Consider the following 16560-nt stretch of genomic DNA (forward strand, 5'->3'; position numbering starts at 1 on the left):
GAGGCAGCGAGATGCAAAGGTGTTTAACCCCAGACGGTCCCTTGCAGCCAGTCAGCGAAGGCCGAACGGCTTCGTAGCCCCCCCACCCCGCATCAACGTAGCCCCCAGTCGAGAAGCCTGCCAGCCATTCGCTCATTCATGCAGCTCGCAGGGTGCTCCCAAACACACTGGACCATGTTGCGAATGTCCTGTTTCTAAGCCCTGTCGCACTGTCTCCTCGGTCTTTTCCATGTGGTTTGCGAGATACCCCAAGTCCCGCTCGGACGCGCTTGTCGCGCCGCGTATCCCGATATCTGCATTCGTCATAGCCCACCATGCTCGCGCGTTGGTTATTGGCTCCGGGTTGATTGAGTTGACTGCACCCCCTCTCCGCCCGCTGCGTTCTTGGACTGTTGTTATTGTTGTTGTTGTTGTTGTTGTTGTTGTTGTTGTTGTTGTTGCAAGTGCTGTATCCGTATTGTTGATGTTGATATGTTGGCTCTGTTGACATGAATCTTCACGACAACTACGCAGGGACGACCAGCCCATGACAAAAAGTTGGCAGATGGCACAGTTGCTGGTATCTTGGGCTGAGCCATTGATTGCGTCTGCCATGGAAACTGATGGCATGTCATGGAAGCTGATGGAATAAGGGCCATGGGCGGGTGATGGATCCATTGAGGGATGTCGTGCTTGCTCATTCCGTCCGTAATCCGTGCCGACTGATCAATCAATTCGGGCAAATTCAACCAGAGGCACCGGACTGCCACGACTCACTCACCTCACCCGACTCGCGCCGGGGAAGACGAGGATGAGTAACGTGGAAGCAGGAGCGCGGTCGCAAACCGCCGAAGCGGGTACCGCAGCACGGAAAACTGTCCGGTATCCACCTATCGACTGCGAGCCTCGGCGTGGACACTGGAGTTACCTCATTGCCCCATTCCCGAGATGACTCTATCTCGTTGCGGACAAGGCAACTCCCAGCTTTCGCTTCATCAACAAGGCACCTGAGCAGTGTCAGTTGCGGGACCCGAGATTGAGACGGGGCGAACGGGCAGCACACGGAGAGAGAGAGAGAGACCGGTACGGATAAGTATCTACTATGGAGTACATCCTATACACTGCGTAGACAGCACTCTGTGTCACCTGGCCTGGCAGTTTTCACCGTCTGCCACACAGCTGTTCTGTCGTCCGTCGTCCTTGGTCTCTGGACCTTGGCCCCGTCAGTGCGGCAGCCAATACGGCGTTCCGTTATGTCACCGCCATGCTTGGTACACGCAAGTCTGCCATCGCATTGTTGGGCTAGTGTCACAGTGCACACCCTCAGGTCTCCAAACGGAAGCAAACGGAGGACGGCGGACAGGCGAGAAACAAAACAGGCCACTGAGAGACAGGAGGTGGGGCCTCTGGGCTGATGAGGGTGGCAGGCCTTACGGATAGAAGGTTCACAACTCTGCACCTGCACCTGCACCGTGTGTGTGTGTGTGTGTGTGTGTGTGTGTGTGTGTGTGTGTGTGTGTGTGTGTGTGTGTGTGTGCATTGCAACAGCCTTCATCTTTGCATCTTGCGAAGGCTGGGCTGGTTTGGTTTGTCGGTCTGGCGTAGCATCGCGTCCCTCCTGTTGCCAGTCCATCCAGAAGCAAAACCCAGTCAACCAGCTGTCTCCTGCAAGAGAATGGCGTGGATGGCGACAAGGCGACAGACAGTTGTCATGGCCGAGCAGGGAGTGAGCGAGTGCATGCATTGCAGGCCCAGGACTGGAAGGCTGGCTGGCTGGCTGGCTCTGGCTGGCTGTCTGCAAGTTGGTCAAGCGGCCTGAGTTCCCACCTGGCCTCATAGTGCCATCATGGCCATATCCCGGTACTGAACCCCGGTCACTGCCTACCTACCTACCCTCCCCCCCGGTCCATTCCAAGTACGCCATGCTTTCCCACTGGCTACCTCTCTTTTACCGCCTTCTCTGTCCGTCTCCCCTGTCATCCGAAGATACCTGGGAACCGCGCAATCCACTGCACGTATGCAAAGTATCTCTACTCCAAGTGTACCTGATCAGCGAGAGACACTGGCAAACTCACTGTCCCAATCTCGCCTGGCTCCCACCCACCCACTCGCCCACGACCCCGGGGCCTGCTCTGGCTCTGCCTCTTGGTCTCACTCTCTCTCTCTCTTTCTCTCTCTCTCTATCTCTCTCTCTATCTCTCTGCTCTTCTCTGTCTAATCCTTCCCCCAACGTCTTCTCACCTCCATCTGCTTCTCTGACTGTCTCTCGCTCACACACGCACCTTTCCCTGCCCACCCTTTCCTTCGTCCTACCTTACTCTCTGCCTGCCTTACCGTACAACCTGCACTTACCTACTTTACTCTAATACTCCCTCCCCCTTCACCACCTCGCCTTGCTTCGTCCTCCTATTCATCCGTCAGCAATCTCATCGTCGTTCACGGCCTCTCCTTCTCTCCTTGCTTGCTTCCTCAACTACCCACCTCCCCATCCGCCTCAACCTGCTCCCTTCTTCTCTGCCGACCTCCTTATCACTGAACTCGCAATCTCTCCGTATCAATCCAACATCACCCGCGAGTCATAGCCGCAAGCAATCACGCAATCCACCATCTCCGCCGACGACCTGACCAATATATCAATCTGTCAATCATCGAGTTGAAGAGATAAAAGAGAAGAGAGGCCTTCGGGACTTCGACTTCGACTCCACAACCATCGCCGTCATCCAACACCAACTCACCCGTGTTCTTTGACTCACACCTCTCCCCACCTTCGTCACCCTGCTCTCGTGACACCAACTCCTTCCCCTCAATCAAAAAGGAGCTTGGTCCCCTCGACCATTCATCTCGACCTCGACTCGAACGATCTCTTCACCCGACTCGTTCTCTCACACACGTTCTAACGCTCGAATGCTGCCGTAGCCACCACCGTTGCCGACATCGGTAGTTAGCTTGCTTGCAAGCCGTTGCGACCACATTTCAACGACTCTACCCACGGCCATACACGACCACCCCTATCGGCCTTCGTGCCTTCCAAAGAGCTAGCATTCCGATACGCATAACCTGCTCATCCGGTGCCAACTCGCCTCCCCTCCTCCGTCTCCTCTTGAATAGGACCCGGTAGCTTCGCTTCGTTCTTGCGTATCAGCCTCTCAGCGCCGATCTCGCGAGCCACTTGACCTCTGGGCATCGTTCTCTCCTTTACTCACAATACTTGCTTTACTTCAATGTCCTCATAACGAATTGTCTTTGTCTTTTCTCGGACTTGCCGACGTCCCATTCGCATAACGACCAAACAACATCATCAACAACCATCAACCAGACCTTCGCTTTCATTTGTCCGACAACAGCCGAAAAAAATACCCATCAATGAGCCTCTGATACGTACGAATAGGAGTTAGAAACCGCGTTGTTTCCTGTTAGATTTGTTCTTCCACATCTGTATATTTGGCAAAACCGCCTCTTGCCTCCTTCCTTAGGCAACCTGTCGACAACACTGCCTCACCCTCGACATCTCGACCGCATTCGATCCCGCCTTCCTCACAGCAACGAACGACTCACCGAGCGGGGAAAAGCTTGCTTCACGGCTGTATCATTCTTCGTCACCTCGTTGTTTCTTCGTTCGGATACCCTTGCTCCCATCTTTCCTCTTTTCGACATGGCATGCTTGAGAGACGACTTTCAAAATGGTGTGTTGCTCGATGGTCGGTACAGGACCATTTCTCCCCTCAACCATGGCTCCTTCGGCATGGTCTTCATGGCCAAGGACATGCACACCAGCGAGACCGTTGCGATCAAGTGCCTGACCAAGAAGGCTGCTGCTGATGATGCCGGCCTCGACTTCGCCATCGACGAGAAGTCTGAGGAGCTTGCCCTTCACGGCCGGCTCTCACACCCCAACATCGTCAACCTTCTCCGCTCCTTCGAGACCGAGGCTCATCTTTACATCGTCCTCGAGTTTTGTCCTCAGGGTGACCTGTATGAAGCTATTCGGAATGGTCGCGGACCTCTCGAGACCGAACACGTCCGGCAATTCATGCTGCAGCTCGTGGATGCGGTTGCCTACATTCACGCCAACGGTGTCTACCACCGTGACATCAAGCCTGAGAACATTTTCTTGACTCAGTCTGGGGCTATGAAGCTCGGAGACTTTGGTCTGGCGACCACCGAGAACTGGACTCTTGAAACCACCGTCGGCAGTGATCGTTACATGGCTCCGGAGCAGTTTGATTCTGCTGGTGCTGGTTACTCCCCTGCCCAAGCCGACATCTGGGCCATCGGTATTTGCCTCCTCAACATTCTTTTTTCTCGCAACCCTTTCACCACTCCGACAGAGGCGGACCCCCTTTTCCTGGACTTCTCTCGGGACAAGCAGTCGCTCTTCGATGTTTTCCCGTCCATGTCCCAGGACACTTATGAGGTCATTGTCCAGTGCATGAATTTGGATCCTAGGAAGCGATCACTCGTCGGTGCTCGCGCTGCTCTCCAGCGTGTCATCAGCTTCACCACAACCGAGGAGGATGTTGACGACTTCTGCTCGGCTAACCGTCATGTCATGGCCAGTGCGAACCGCGAGCCTCTGCGCACGCCTTCCATTCAAAGCCCTCAGATTGACCAGGGTGCCTTCCCCTGGGCCAAGGCTCTGCATGCGAGCCCTCCCCAGCCAATTCGCCAGCTCAGTGCCATCCCCGATGATGAGAGCTACACTGAGGATTTATTCTCCAAGTCTGGAGAAACATCCGACTGGTTTAGCTCCGCGCAAACACCTTCCATTTCTTCCATGCTTGACTCGAGCCTTGGAGCGTCAATGAAGTCACTTCACATTGGACGCCCCATGAAGGCTGCGCCACGGCCCATTCCTAAGGTCTCGCCCATGGCTGGATCCCTGCCCATCACCATGGCCAAGCCTAAAAGCAACTTGTCTTCGATGTCCTTGGTGTTCGGCCGTAAGGACGCCGTCTCCAAGAGCTGGAGTGATATGTGGGATGAGGATGAGGAGGAAGAGGAGGCCGAGCGTAACAGGCAGATGCAGTCCCTGCAGGAGCTGAACTCGAGGACCTGGAGTCATGACAGCAAGATGGACGAGAACGACGACTCTGAGACTGTCGACGCGACGCCCATTGCTACCACACCGCAGCGCTCGCACCACGACACTCACAAGATTCACAATGACATCGACAGCGACCTTGCGGCCGATGGCTTCTTCTTCCAGGAAGCCTCTCCGCCGAAATCGAGGCCCATGTTGCCTACTCGTCAATCTCCCCCTAAGCGAGTGGAGAATGACAAGTGGGCCAAGTTAGGGGCTGCTCGGAGAAAGTATTCGAGTTCGACAACAAACAAAATGTCTGGCGATTTTGCTCGACAACAACGTACTATTGGGCTGGGATACAATTCGTATGCAGCGGGAGTTTGGGATCACAATGCAACTCACAACAATCACCACAACAAATCGCCTAAGGACAAGGCTAGGGAATGCCCTTGGAACAAGGGCAGAGATTGGAATTATTGGCGCCGGGAGAAGCGCACTGATCTCGCAGACGTTGAGTGGGTTGGTGGCTGGCAGGAAGCGCATTCCTAGGCGGGTCACCTCTTGTGGTTGGGTTAGTCCTACAGGGGCATTGTCGGGTCCTTTGGCTATCTGGCCGTGACGGTCTGGTGGTCTCCGGCATCGAGTCTGGAACCTGTTTGGATGATGAACTCAACTCGCTTTCTGTGTATTAGATATCTCCAGATTAATGAACAATACCAGAAGTTACCCACTCAATCACATCTGTCGATTCGCAATACTCGTGACATACGCAACGTAAATTGGTAGAGTGAATGCTCTAGCATCGGTCTCGGGGGAAAGACGGTAATCACTTTGAAAAGTTATGTTGTAACGAATGCCAAAGAAAATGGAAATAGACAAGCGCCAGGTGACATTTAGTTCAACTCTCAACGGGTTGCTACGCGTTAATACCTTCTTCCTGAATTACTAAGCAGCGAAGAATCTCGTCCACACTGCGGACTCCATGTGCAATGAGGACTGCTGGGCGAAGCAGACCCCTCGAGGTTCCACCATGAATCTGCTCTGACAACAATGCTATATACTACTATGCCCGACGTGAAAGCTAGAGGGTGAAGGGGGTTCACGACCAGCCTCAGTTAGTGCAGATGAAGAACGCGGCTGGCAAGGACAACACTTAAAAATCCGTGTTGACGATTGCCTTGACGAGCAGATGAGGAGGTACCGGAGCCAAGAAAAGGACCTGGAAGCATCAATATGCATCTTACACAGAAGGAGAAGGAGAAGTTATTTTAGGGAGAGGGGATGTAGCAATGCTGACAGACGTACGTGTACGAGACCGGTACATGCTGCGAAAACCACAAAAGTCTCCAGCAAGCATGAGCCAACCCGAGTTCACAGAGACGGGTATTCTTGAAGCCCTGGCTGCCGGCCACCCATTTGGTGAAACACTCTTCACTCCTGTTCTAGCAACATGGTGCCAAGGAGACCTTGTTCATGAGGTTGTGGACCAGAAGAACTAGGGAAGGATACTACTAGACTTGAATGAAGCACCCCAGGGACTACACTTAACTTTGTTTCTCATTTTCTAATACCCAGACAAAGTAAATATGTAGTTGCTAGTGTTTGTAACGTCAGGGCGATTGTAGGGAAGAAAATGGTGTTGAGAGACCTTTGTCCAACACGCGGTATTGTCTTGATGAGAGCGGGTCTGGAAGGATTGGCTGCAGTCACCATGTTAGAGGGTGAGCCGGATGAGAGCGAGGCAGGTCCTTTAGTCCTGCTCGAATGGTGTGTTTGTCTCAGCACAAGGCTCTCTCATTGGGGCCGCCCCGATGGCTGTTCCAGAAGACCTCGTTGCAGCCTCTCTCGAGACGTAGAAAAGACCACCCACGTCCTCTTGTTGTCAAGGCCTTGCTCTTGTCTCTATGCTCGTCTCTGCCATGTCTCTCGGCCCCCGCTGTTCCTCCTACTTCTTTGAGCTCGTTGCAAGCTTTTTTCTAAGCAAGCTTGGAAGTCCAGGCAAGAAGGTGGTTGAGGTGGGTATAAGATAGACAGCTTGAGTGGTTATTGGAAAGGAGGTGGCCCTTCTTTGATATTACGCATTTGATCAGACCGAACGTAATACAAGGTGTAGGGGAGTCTATGCTCGAACATGCGCCCGACGACGACTGACCTTACGGACAGGCTAATGCTTCCTTCGTGTACACTTTGCGAGTGGCAACAGCAAACGCAGATAGTTATCGCTTGCCCAGATCTGGACGTTAAGTCACTCGCACGTCGCGTGAGTACTAGCACGAGATACTGGGTGACGTAATAGCAATGGAAAGTCAGATGAAATCCAGTTCAGCATGTATTCGTGTATATATACGGTATCCCTCACATCCATATGCAGTCTACGCCGAATCCCAAACACGCAGCAAGCATCGCATAGCTACACCAAACAAAACGCAGTGAAACGCGGCATGCAGTGTTATAACCAGATGTCGCCAGCGCCATGCAATGACCAGTCGACAGATGGGACGCCAGATATGCATGTCAAGCCAAACGTAATAAGCTCTAGGTTCCTACTCCGCGCCTATGAGGCTCTTGGGAAGGAAGGCCCATACGGTACCCACAACCGACAACACCGTCGAGATGGTCATGAGAACGTAACATAGTAACCTCTCCCTGGCTGAGATCTCCTTATCGAACAGCTTGACGTAGAAAGCCAGAGGCAAGCTGTGAAGTGTCAGAGAAAGGGCTTGCTTAAGATGAATAAACACGAAGCTCCACTTACAGCACACAGATCGTGAAGCACAAAGCACTGCCCATGAACGCCATTATGCTGTCAAAGGCCGGGAATACGATGGAGATGACCAGGAAGACGAAGATAGTGACAACTCGGACGGCAATCTTCATCACCCCACGGAATGTCGCCGACCGACCCACCATGGCCTGGTTGTCAGAGACGGCCTGCTGGTGGATGCCCGTCAATACCTCTAGAGTAGAGATGATGGGTCGCGCGTTGAGCGGAATCTTGGTAAGAGGAATAATCGCGATGAAGATGCATAGCAAGAAGTTGAGGGCACGAGGATACCCGCTGGTTTGGAGGATGTTCGCAGTGATTTCGTCCATGACATTGTCGCCGTACATCAGGAGACCAACTACGGCCGTGAAGGCGTCCAGGAGGTACTAGTAATTCGACGGTCAGTCCTTGTGCAGGACCGGAGACGATCACAGGATGCATTACTTACCACAGACGAGAAGACCGTCTTCACAGCCCTGGGATATTTGTGAGGATGGCGCATATCTCTGTAAATCTGTGACCCCGATGTTAGATTGCTGCTACGAAACTGGAGATTAGCAGAGACTCACGTTGGGAAACACGCTGTGACCGCCCCAAGGGCTCATGAGCAGGCCAAAACTTAGGGGTAAGGTGCCCCAGTTCGCCGGGAAAAGATACGTCGTAGCAGGCTCAATCAGAGAGCCAGGTGTATTTGGCTTGATGAGTCCGTCAACGACTAGGATCAATACGACTGCAGCAAGTTAATCGAGCAGCTCTTGCACAACAAGGAGGGGAAAAGGCGTCACTTACTACTGAAGCAGCACAGAATGCCAATAACGCTGGTGAAGCTTAACAGTCTCAAAGGCAGGAAGTTGAGAGGGATCATGACCACGGAGCAGATAATCTTCCACATATTCACGCTCAAGAAACCCGGGAAAAGGAGAACCAGAGAGTCGGCGAACAGCACAATGAGGGCCACGCATGCAGCTAGCAACTCCATGGTGAACAAAATACTCGTAGCAATACGGGCATTGCGACCGTACGAGATGTAGGCTAGATCAGAGAATGTGATCAAGCTGGCATCCAGATCCATGCACTTGGCGAGGAGTTTCGCGGTGTACGCCGTCACGGCAGCCGAGCCCGCCAGAACGACCATGCCGCAAATCCAACCAGCATACTTGATACCCATGGGTAGACTCAGGAGACCTACCCCAATTAGAACGCTGCGCTGAACGTTAGACCTTGTCTTGCTGACTTCCAAAGACCTGGGATTCTCTTACTTGATCGAGTTGAAAATGGTCTGAGGTAGCGTAGACTGACCCTCCACAGTGAGGACAATCTTGCCATCCTGCTCAACCTCCTTCACCAAGATTTGAGGGTGTTCACCATCGGGCACATTTCCACCCTCTTGCTGTTGCTGGCGCCACAGCTCACCGGCCTGAGCCATTGACGGCGCGTCAACGTCGGATATCGTGCCATAGGTCCGGTACGATCCGTAACTCCCGAACAGAGGCGGTGTTGCCAGATGAGGAGCAACTGCAAAAATTGACTGCGACGGCCGGCGGCCGCTGCCAAAGCTCGATCCGTGGAAAGCCCCTGACATGTCAGCATCGACAGCTTTGCGCTCCCTGTCGCGGAAATCGGCTGGAGAAGATTCGTCGACAACGGCAGACGCCGAAGAGCCATTCTCGTGCGAAGAACCGGCTCCATTTTCGGGGGTGGCTTCTAGATGCTGTCTCAATAGCGAGGTTCTCGGGTGGGACTCGGGCTCGACAAGGCTACGAGAATAGTCGAGAGCTTCTGCTGACGAGGAGGCAATCGGTGCCTGGTCGGGTGCGAAGACGAAGGAGGGCCTCTGGGGAATGACTTCGGCAAAGCCAGCCGCACGCGCCCAACTGCGGGTGAAGGAGCGAATACTGTTGACGCCGCCAATATCGGTGATGGCGGCGAGGTGTCGCGTTACAGATGACCTTGAAGCGGGGAGTTAGCGGGGAAGGCAGCACGAGACCAAACATATCATTCAGCAGCGAACGACAAAGATGCTCCCAAGTAATAAAGATGATGAATCAAAGAAACTTACCTTCGACGACGCAGGCCATGGTGACTCCCTCCGTAGGCATCCTCCTCGTCGTCGCCAAGAAGCGACTGGTCTTCAGTGACGGCGTTGGAGTCGATACTCACGGAGCGCTGGGGAGAAGCACCCCGTTCGTACTCGTCCCACGTCGATGGGTTCCGGGAGGACATGGAGAGCCGTCGTCAGGTACAAGACAACGCGACAGGCGCGAACTTAGATTCTCCGAAGAATTGGCACCGATGAGGACGCGAAGACGGGAGAGGCGCGTAGAGAAGAAACGAGAGCTTTCTTCAGGCGCGATTCGGGTTTTTTTTTTCTTTCTTTGCCAGCGCGGGCGTTCAGACGTGTATATAGCACACTAGCACGACGCACTGCCTTTGCCTTGGCTACACAATGGGCAAAAGCGTGTATCGATAGCTCGCAAATCTGCCTTCCACCACCCTGGCGGTCCAAGTGGAGACGAGTCGCGGGAGATTGAGATGGTGCTAGTGTAGTGGGCGTTCGGAGCCAGGTTGTCGCAGGTAACGGATGATGTTCCAACTGGCTGCTCCACGTCGAGTGGATGAGGGGCGGACGACAGAGATAACAGTTGAGGTTACGTCGCGTGGTGAGGAGACGGGATGCCCGAAGTCTCGATTTTGAAGGAGTTTCTTGCGTGTTCAGCCTCGTTCGGTCCCTAGGAAGAGGGGGAGAAATTGGTCGAGGAAGGCAAAAAAGGCCGGAGTAGGGTTGCGCAGAAGTCGAGAGAATCGACAAAAAAACTTGTCCATGCTCGGTGCCAAGCGATTCCGAGGGTGGGAGAGTGAAGACCCCGTGACAACCCAGGAAGTCGATGGATTTCTTGCCAAGTCTGTGTGCTGAGAAGGCGGGATGGGGAGAAGCTGCAGCTTTAACAAAACCGAATCGGATGGATCACGGTGCTATGCCCGTCCGTGGGTAGTCGTGCCATGTGGTGGTGTTTCTTGGTATAATGCGCTCTGGACTGCATGGGAAGATTAGGTTCGGTTATTTGTGCTTCTCTAGTCATTGGACGTGCCTGTTCCGTTACTATCGATCTATCTACCAAGGGGAGGGGACGATGATGTCTCGCAGATCAACATCATTACATTACGGAATCGAACCAACCTGTGGAGGTGGGCAGCGTACTGAGGCATCGCAGTATCTGGAACGTCAGCTGGTATCTTGGTTTTTTTTTTTTTTTCATGACGCGGGCTGCATCGTCAAAAGTTGGCTGTCTTATCGCGCCAACTCCTCTGGTTGGACAATGCCCTCCGTCAGCTATGCGACGTGCAGGGCCATTGCAGGCTTTTTGCAGGGCCTCTGGAGCGGAACGTAGAACTCTACCCAGCTCCACCTGTCTACCTAGCTGCATGCCTAAGGTACCCTAGAGGGCACCTTGCCTACCTAGGTATTCTGCCGCACCACCGTTGCCTCGACCTCAGCGGCCGGCTGTTCCTCTGTCCGCCCACCTCATGCAGCACTACCATTGCTTGCTTTTGTCACTTGACTCGGACTCGGCCTTTCCACTTTTGCCCCCCTCCCCCGGAGGCTGTACTGTGCACACTGCTTTCTGGACATGATCCGGCACTGTGCTGGCTCACGGTGCGGCCAGTTTCCACTGATAGGTAGTAGGTACCTCGGGTAGAAGCAAGAGACTTCCTCGTACTCTACCACTCACCGCTACTTGCATAAGCACTCCCACCTAACATGCCATCCGATGACTGAGACAAGTTCATGTAGTCAGTGGCCATTTGATGCCACCACCGACTCAAAAGTCTCTCCCAACTCTAGGCCGAGGACGTCGCCTTGATTAACTCTTCCCTCAAGTAGCTAGAGACTGAGGGATTATTCTGTAGCTTCTGATCATCACGGACGGCCCGTCGCGCTGCTTTTCGCCTGTAAAGCTTACTTCCATCTGCTGCGAATGCTCGAGCCTCTCTGACTGGGCGAATGTTCGTTGTAGCAACCCAGATATGTCGCAAATTGAACCCCATGACGCGAAATCGATCTTCAGAGACCGTCTTTTTCGACCGCGGGCGGCCCCGTTGCACGGTCCTCACTTTCTTTGTCTCGGCACCTGTTCAAACCACCGCTTCTTACCTGTCCACAACTTACTAACTCGAATACCCTTTTGGTGGTTTGGGGAGCATCCGGTGAATTAGCCTTGATGACGAGCTCAAGGCGATGCGTCTTTGGGAAAAGCGGTCACAAAGTTGCAGTATCCAAGGACTACAGTTGAAGGCAGTTCATACATGCGGCTCTCAACGTACCTTAGCAGGCTGGGGAGGTTTCAGAGATTGACTACCATGCAAGAAAACTTGGGCTTTCCACAATTCAGCCCGGGAGGTCCCTTACCATGGAACCCAAACCCACACCTGACTGACGCAAACCAACTATGTCTTCTTGAGCTCCTGTCCAATAGCTTGGGTACGTACGGCTGCACGGACGCTGTCAGTGCAGCAGCTTTTCGCAGCCACCAAAGACGGATAGTATTTTGTGCAAAAACGGGAAGAAACACGCTCGCTGCGCGAAAATTGACGTTTACCGTCATGGAAACATCATCTACCGATCGCAGATCCGACGGACACATCACAGGAGCTCTGACCCCGATCCTGCACATCCTCGACAGCTTCAACCATCGCAACAAGAACCAGCATCACGTCGCTCGCTGGTGGACCCAGTTCGACCTCTTGCGCCGCGCCGTCAGTAGACTCCACGACGCTCTCGTCCTTCGCATCCAACACGCTCAGGCCCATGGTCACAAGAAGCAGAAGCAAAAAAATTCCAAACACAAACATAATCTAGATGGAGATGTCACCACCAGAGTGGAAACACTCATTCGCCAAATCATACCATCTTCATTCTTGTAAGCTAATGCGCCTCCGCTCGCGTTTGCTCGAAACTAAGTAGTACCAGAGCCTTCACGCAACTTACAGCGGATAATCAACACGCTGCCTTGGGCTTGGTCCTCCTTGGTGTTTTGGCCGGCATAAACTCTGCAGTGGCGTCTTTGGTCCCTGACTGCGTTGAAGAGGGTCACCATGAGCCGCCTGCCGCATTGTCAGCAGCCCAACCGACAGCCGCGTTGGCCAAAGACACGAAGGGAGCCTCTGGTCCTGTAGATCTTGGCATAGCCATTTCCCGAGATCAGCTCCAGTTGGGTGCAAAGCCACAGTCCACCCTAAGGCCGGAAGGGAAGGAGACCGCGAAGGGGAAAAAGCGCAAGATGGTTTCCCCGGTAGAGAATGCTGGCCCCACCAGATCTTTAAAGGACAATAAAATAGAGAAAAAGCCTGTGAAGAAGTCGAAAAAGGGGGATGAATTCTCGGACTTGTTCAGTTCACTCATGTAACTCCTGACCCTTGCTACGACAATCAATGCTCAATCAAAACTTCATTAGCGACGGCTATTTGCTGCGAGATTCCGACGTATCACTACCCATGCGCCCTTACCGTCCTATTTGTCTTTGACTGAGTTTATCCCAAGACATTGGTAGGGACAATTTCCGCCTCAGACCCTTGACTACGAACCACACTACAACGGCTGTTGGTATACATATTCGTCCGACAAATCTCTCCATCTATGGTGTCTTCACTCACCGTCCAGCTGTTTACTGAACGCTGCGGTAGGACCAGATACGCGCCCGCATGTCACCCGAGCCAGTAGCGAAGTAGCCGCCAGTCGGGCTAGGCGCAACTGAGATGACCGAGTTCTTATGGCCCTGGAGCATGAGTTGGGTAGCTCCCGTGCGCGGATCCCAGAATTGCACACCACGGTCCTTGGAGCCAGACATGACCCAAGCAGCGTCAGGAGTAAGAGCAACAGAAAGAACGAAGTCCTGAAACTGTTAGCTAGAGCACGCTTCAAAGGACATATGATAGTGATACTCACTCTGTGACCCTCGAAGGTCTTGACGCACCGTCCGCCCTTGGGACCAGGGTTCGGCAGACCACGGGGCGTGCTGAGCTCCCACATTTTGATCGTCTTGTCGAGACTACCGCTGACAAGGTCTCTGCCGTTGGGAGAGAATGCTACGCTGTAGACACTATCCTTGTGGCCATCAGGGCCTTCCAGGCGCTCAAGCAGGTAGCCCTGGTGAATGTCCCAGACGCGAACGCTCTTGTCGAGTGAGCCAGCAGCGACGTATTTGGTGTCGGGAGAGATGGCAACAGTGGTGACACCGTCCTCAATAGTGAGGGTGAGAGTGTTGGTGCCCTGCTCGATATCCCACAGACGGACGGTTCTGTCTCCACTGCCGGACGCGATCGTGCGACCATCGCGCGCGAAGTCTAGGGAGTAAATATCTTGCTCATGGCCAGAGAAGGTGTTGCGAATCTGTCGAGATTGAATGTCCCAAACCTACGAGAGGTTGTCAGCATCAAGACATTTAATGGCCGCCACACTTAATCGACTTACTCTGATCAACTTGTCCTCGGCACCGGTGGCAAGATACTTGCCGTCTGGGCTGAAGCAGACGCTCCTGATGTAGAGATCGCCGGTGATATCAACGCTATCGTCCTGGAGGACACACAACTTTTCTCCAGTCTGAACGTCGTAGATCTGGGCGGATCGGTTGCATCCGGTGGCCACGTATTTGCCGTCGTGACTGAAGCGCACGCAGCAAACAACAGACTCATGGCCCAGAGTGTGAACCAGGTCAACGTCCAACATACGAGGAACATGCTGGTTGAAGATTACGAACCAGTCGTGACCCGATTTCTTGGAGTGAGGGGGTAGGCGATCCGGGTCAAGATCACCAAGGGCGTTTCCCACCGGGGGAGCATGAGGGCCCCCCATGCGGGCGTGATCAGGCGTCGGGTGGCTGACCTGAGGCGACTGGGTCGCGCCGGGGAAAGGGATCGGGGTGTTGATCTGGGGAGTAGCGGGCCCAACGGCGGCAGGAGGTCTGCCGATACCCCGTCTGCCGGGACCCGGAGATGCGGTGCTCTGGGGAGGCTGAGATGCAAGACCGTTGGATACGGGGCCTTGGGGAGGATATTGTTGGAAAGGAGGCTGCTGCGACTGCGGAGGGGGGGGAGGGGGCGGGACGGGGAGTCCTGGAGGGCCCTGGGCCATCTGGTGCTGCGGGCCCATCTGCTGGTCCTGGGGCGGAGGAGGAGGAGGAGGGGCCAGCTGGCCCTGACCACCGCCGGTCATGATGCCGTTGAAAAGACCGTTGCCGGGGGCAATGGAAGGAGGCTGTTGCGACGGGCCGGCATGGGGAGGAGGCCCGCCGATGCTGGGAGGCGCGTTTCCACGAGCTCCTTCGAGCTGGCGGCGGAGCATCGCGATTTCTTCCTCGTACCTGTTGGAAACTCGATGGTAAGTATTCTGTAGGCTTACGCCTGGGATGGTGGCATCGAGTGACGTACTTTTGCTTCAGGTTCATCTGGGCTTGCTCCATCGCGTACACCTTTTCCCTCACAAGCTGCATCTCTTGAACCTGGGCCTGGACTATAAACACAGTTAGTGTGCTAGCGTTGATGGAGGCGTCGGGCGCGTCTCTCACTTTGATGCTCATAGCCCTCGGTGGTGCGCATCTGCGAATCGAACTCGGTCCTGATCTGTTCGAGCAGCTCGTTGAGGCGGGCAGAGTTGTTGGGGGGCACCGCGCCCATGGCGCGATGCGGATACATGGACATGGCTGCGATTGATGTTTGGAAGACGTCTCAGTGAAGACGGCGTGTATATCCGTCGGCCGGGCGAAGGTCGGCGATGTTTGATCACAGGTGTGGATGCTGGTGAAGATGAAAGCGAGCAACCGGCGATCGGGCGTCGACGAAGAAGATGATCAGTTTGGTGACGATGGGTGGTACTTGGTGGTCGAAGCTCGGAAAATTTGGGCGTCGCCGCAATGGGCCCCCTTCTGCGTTGCGGGTGCTGGAGAAAAGGCGCGGGTTACCTAAGGCAAGGTCTGGGGGGGGTTTTCTGGCTGCCAGCGACAGCAACAGCGAGAGGCGGCAAAGCCGTCCAGTCAGGGAGACGCAAGTGGATGCGCGATGCCAATACGGACACCAATGCCGTCAGGGTAGGCGCGTGTTGAAAGGGATGTTGGTGATGATCGATTGAGGATGCCGATGATGCAGCGCGCGCGCGTTGAGGTTGTCACGGCGGAGACGGGAAAAAAGAGAGAAGGAGAAGAAAAAGCTCAAGTAGGCAAGGAGGAAGGAAAGAGAGGACCTGAAGAGGCTGGCGAGTGGAAAGAGGAGACAGCTCAGGCCAGGTGAGGTGTGTGTGTGTGTGTGTCCAATGTGAGCGCGTATGTGTGTGTGTCTGTGTGTGTGTCCCGGCTAGGTGCACAGGCAAAGAACAAGAGGCAGAGACGAGCACACTACACTGGGTCAGAGACGGGGAGCCGCCTGCCCTGGCCCCTGGGGGAGGAACTGCTCTGTGCCCGCCTGAGGTGGGACCAGGCGCATGCCAAGGTACGAAGTAGCCGGCGGAGCGACTCTACATCAGAGGCGTGTCGACAGGTACAAGAGGAAAGACTTGCTGAGCGTGCCTCTTTTGGTGTGGGCTGGAGTCAAACTGTTAGCGTCGATTCTGGTACCGGCAGGGTCAATGGAGCTCCTGGAAAAGAGTACCTACCGGGAGACGGATACCCTGCCAAAGCATCAGGTCTGTGCGCCTGGCTGTTTTTGGGGGTGAGCTGGCTCGAGACGTGGGTCCGTACCGTCCATTCCCATGTGGCGCTTGATTCCCTTCCAGAGGAAAGTTTCAATCTGGGTGGTGCGTGGGTAC

The 16560-nt window shown here is 54.4% G+C and overlaps 4 protein-coding genes across 4 annotated transcripts; 2 read left to right on the forward strand and 2 right to left on the reverse strand.

The window, feature by feature from the left end:
* Positions 1-3631: 3631 nt before the first annotated feature.
* On the forward strand, positions 3632-5551 carry ksp1 (Serine/threonine-protein kinase ksp1; the record flags this gene model as incomplete). Its single annotated transcript, XM_037321934.1, has 1 exon — positions 3632-5551. The coding sequence occupies one exon, from the start codon at positions 3632-3634 to the stop codon at positions 5549-5551; it is 1920 nt and encodes a 639-aa protein (XP_037179428.1).
* A 1994-nt stretch (positions 5552-7545) lies between these two features.
* Positions 7546-9989, reverse strand: AVT1 (Vacuolar amino acid transporter 1; the record flags this gene model as incomplete). The annotated part of the gene is made up of 7 exons (XM_037321935.1): positions 7546-7699; positions 7758-8152; positions 8215-8280; positions 8336-8496; positions 8556-8968; positions 9026-9715; positions 9826-9989. 7 exons carry the CDS (start codon positions 9987-9989, stop codon positions 7546-7548), a joined length of 2043 nt encoding a protein of 680 aa, XP_037179427.1.
* Positions 9990-12368: 2379 nt separating this feature from the next.
* CGCA056_v006687 (uncharacterized protein) lies at positions 12369-12689 on the forward strand (the record flags this gene model as incomplete). Its single annotated transcript, XM_037321936.1, has 1 exon — positions 12369-12689. The coding sequence occupies one exon, from the start codon at positions 12369-12371 to the stop codon at positions 12687-12689; it is 321 nt and encodes a 106-aa protein (XP_037179426.1).
* Positions 12690-13429: 740 nt separating this feature from the next.
* Positions 13430-15461, reverse strand: rco-1 (Transcriptional repressor rco-1; the record flags this gene model as incomplete). Its single annotated transcript, XM_037321937.1, has 5 exons — positions 13430-13657; positions 13711-14178; positions 14236-15124; positions 15192-15273; positions 15329-15461. The coding sequence occupies 5 exons, from the start codon at positions 15459-15461 to the stop codon at positions 13430-13432; spliced, it is 1800 nt and encodes a 599-aa protein (XP_037179435.1).
* Positions 15462-16560: the final 1099 nt, after the last annotated feature.

The sequence above is a fragment of the Colletotrichum aenigma genome (genome assembly GCF_013390185.1).
Source record: "Colletotrichum aenigma strain Cg56 chromosome Unknown KSG_Cg56_contig04, whole genome shotgun sequence".
NCBI classification, from domain to species: domain Eukaryota; kingdom Fungi; phylum Ascomycota; class Sordariomycetes; order Glomerellales; family Glomerellaceae; genus Colletotrichum; species Colletotrichum aenigma.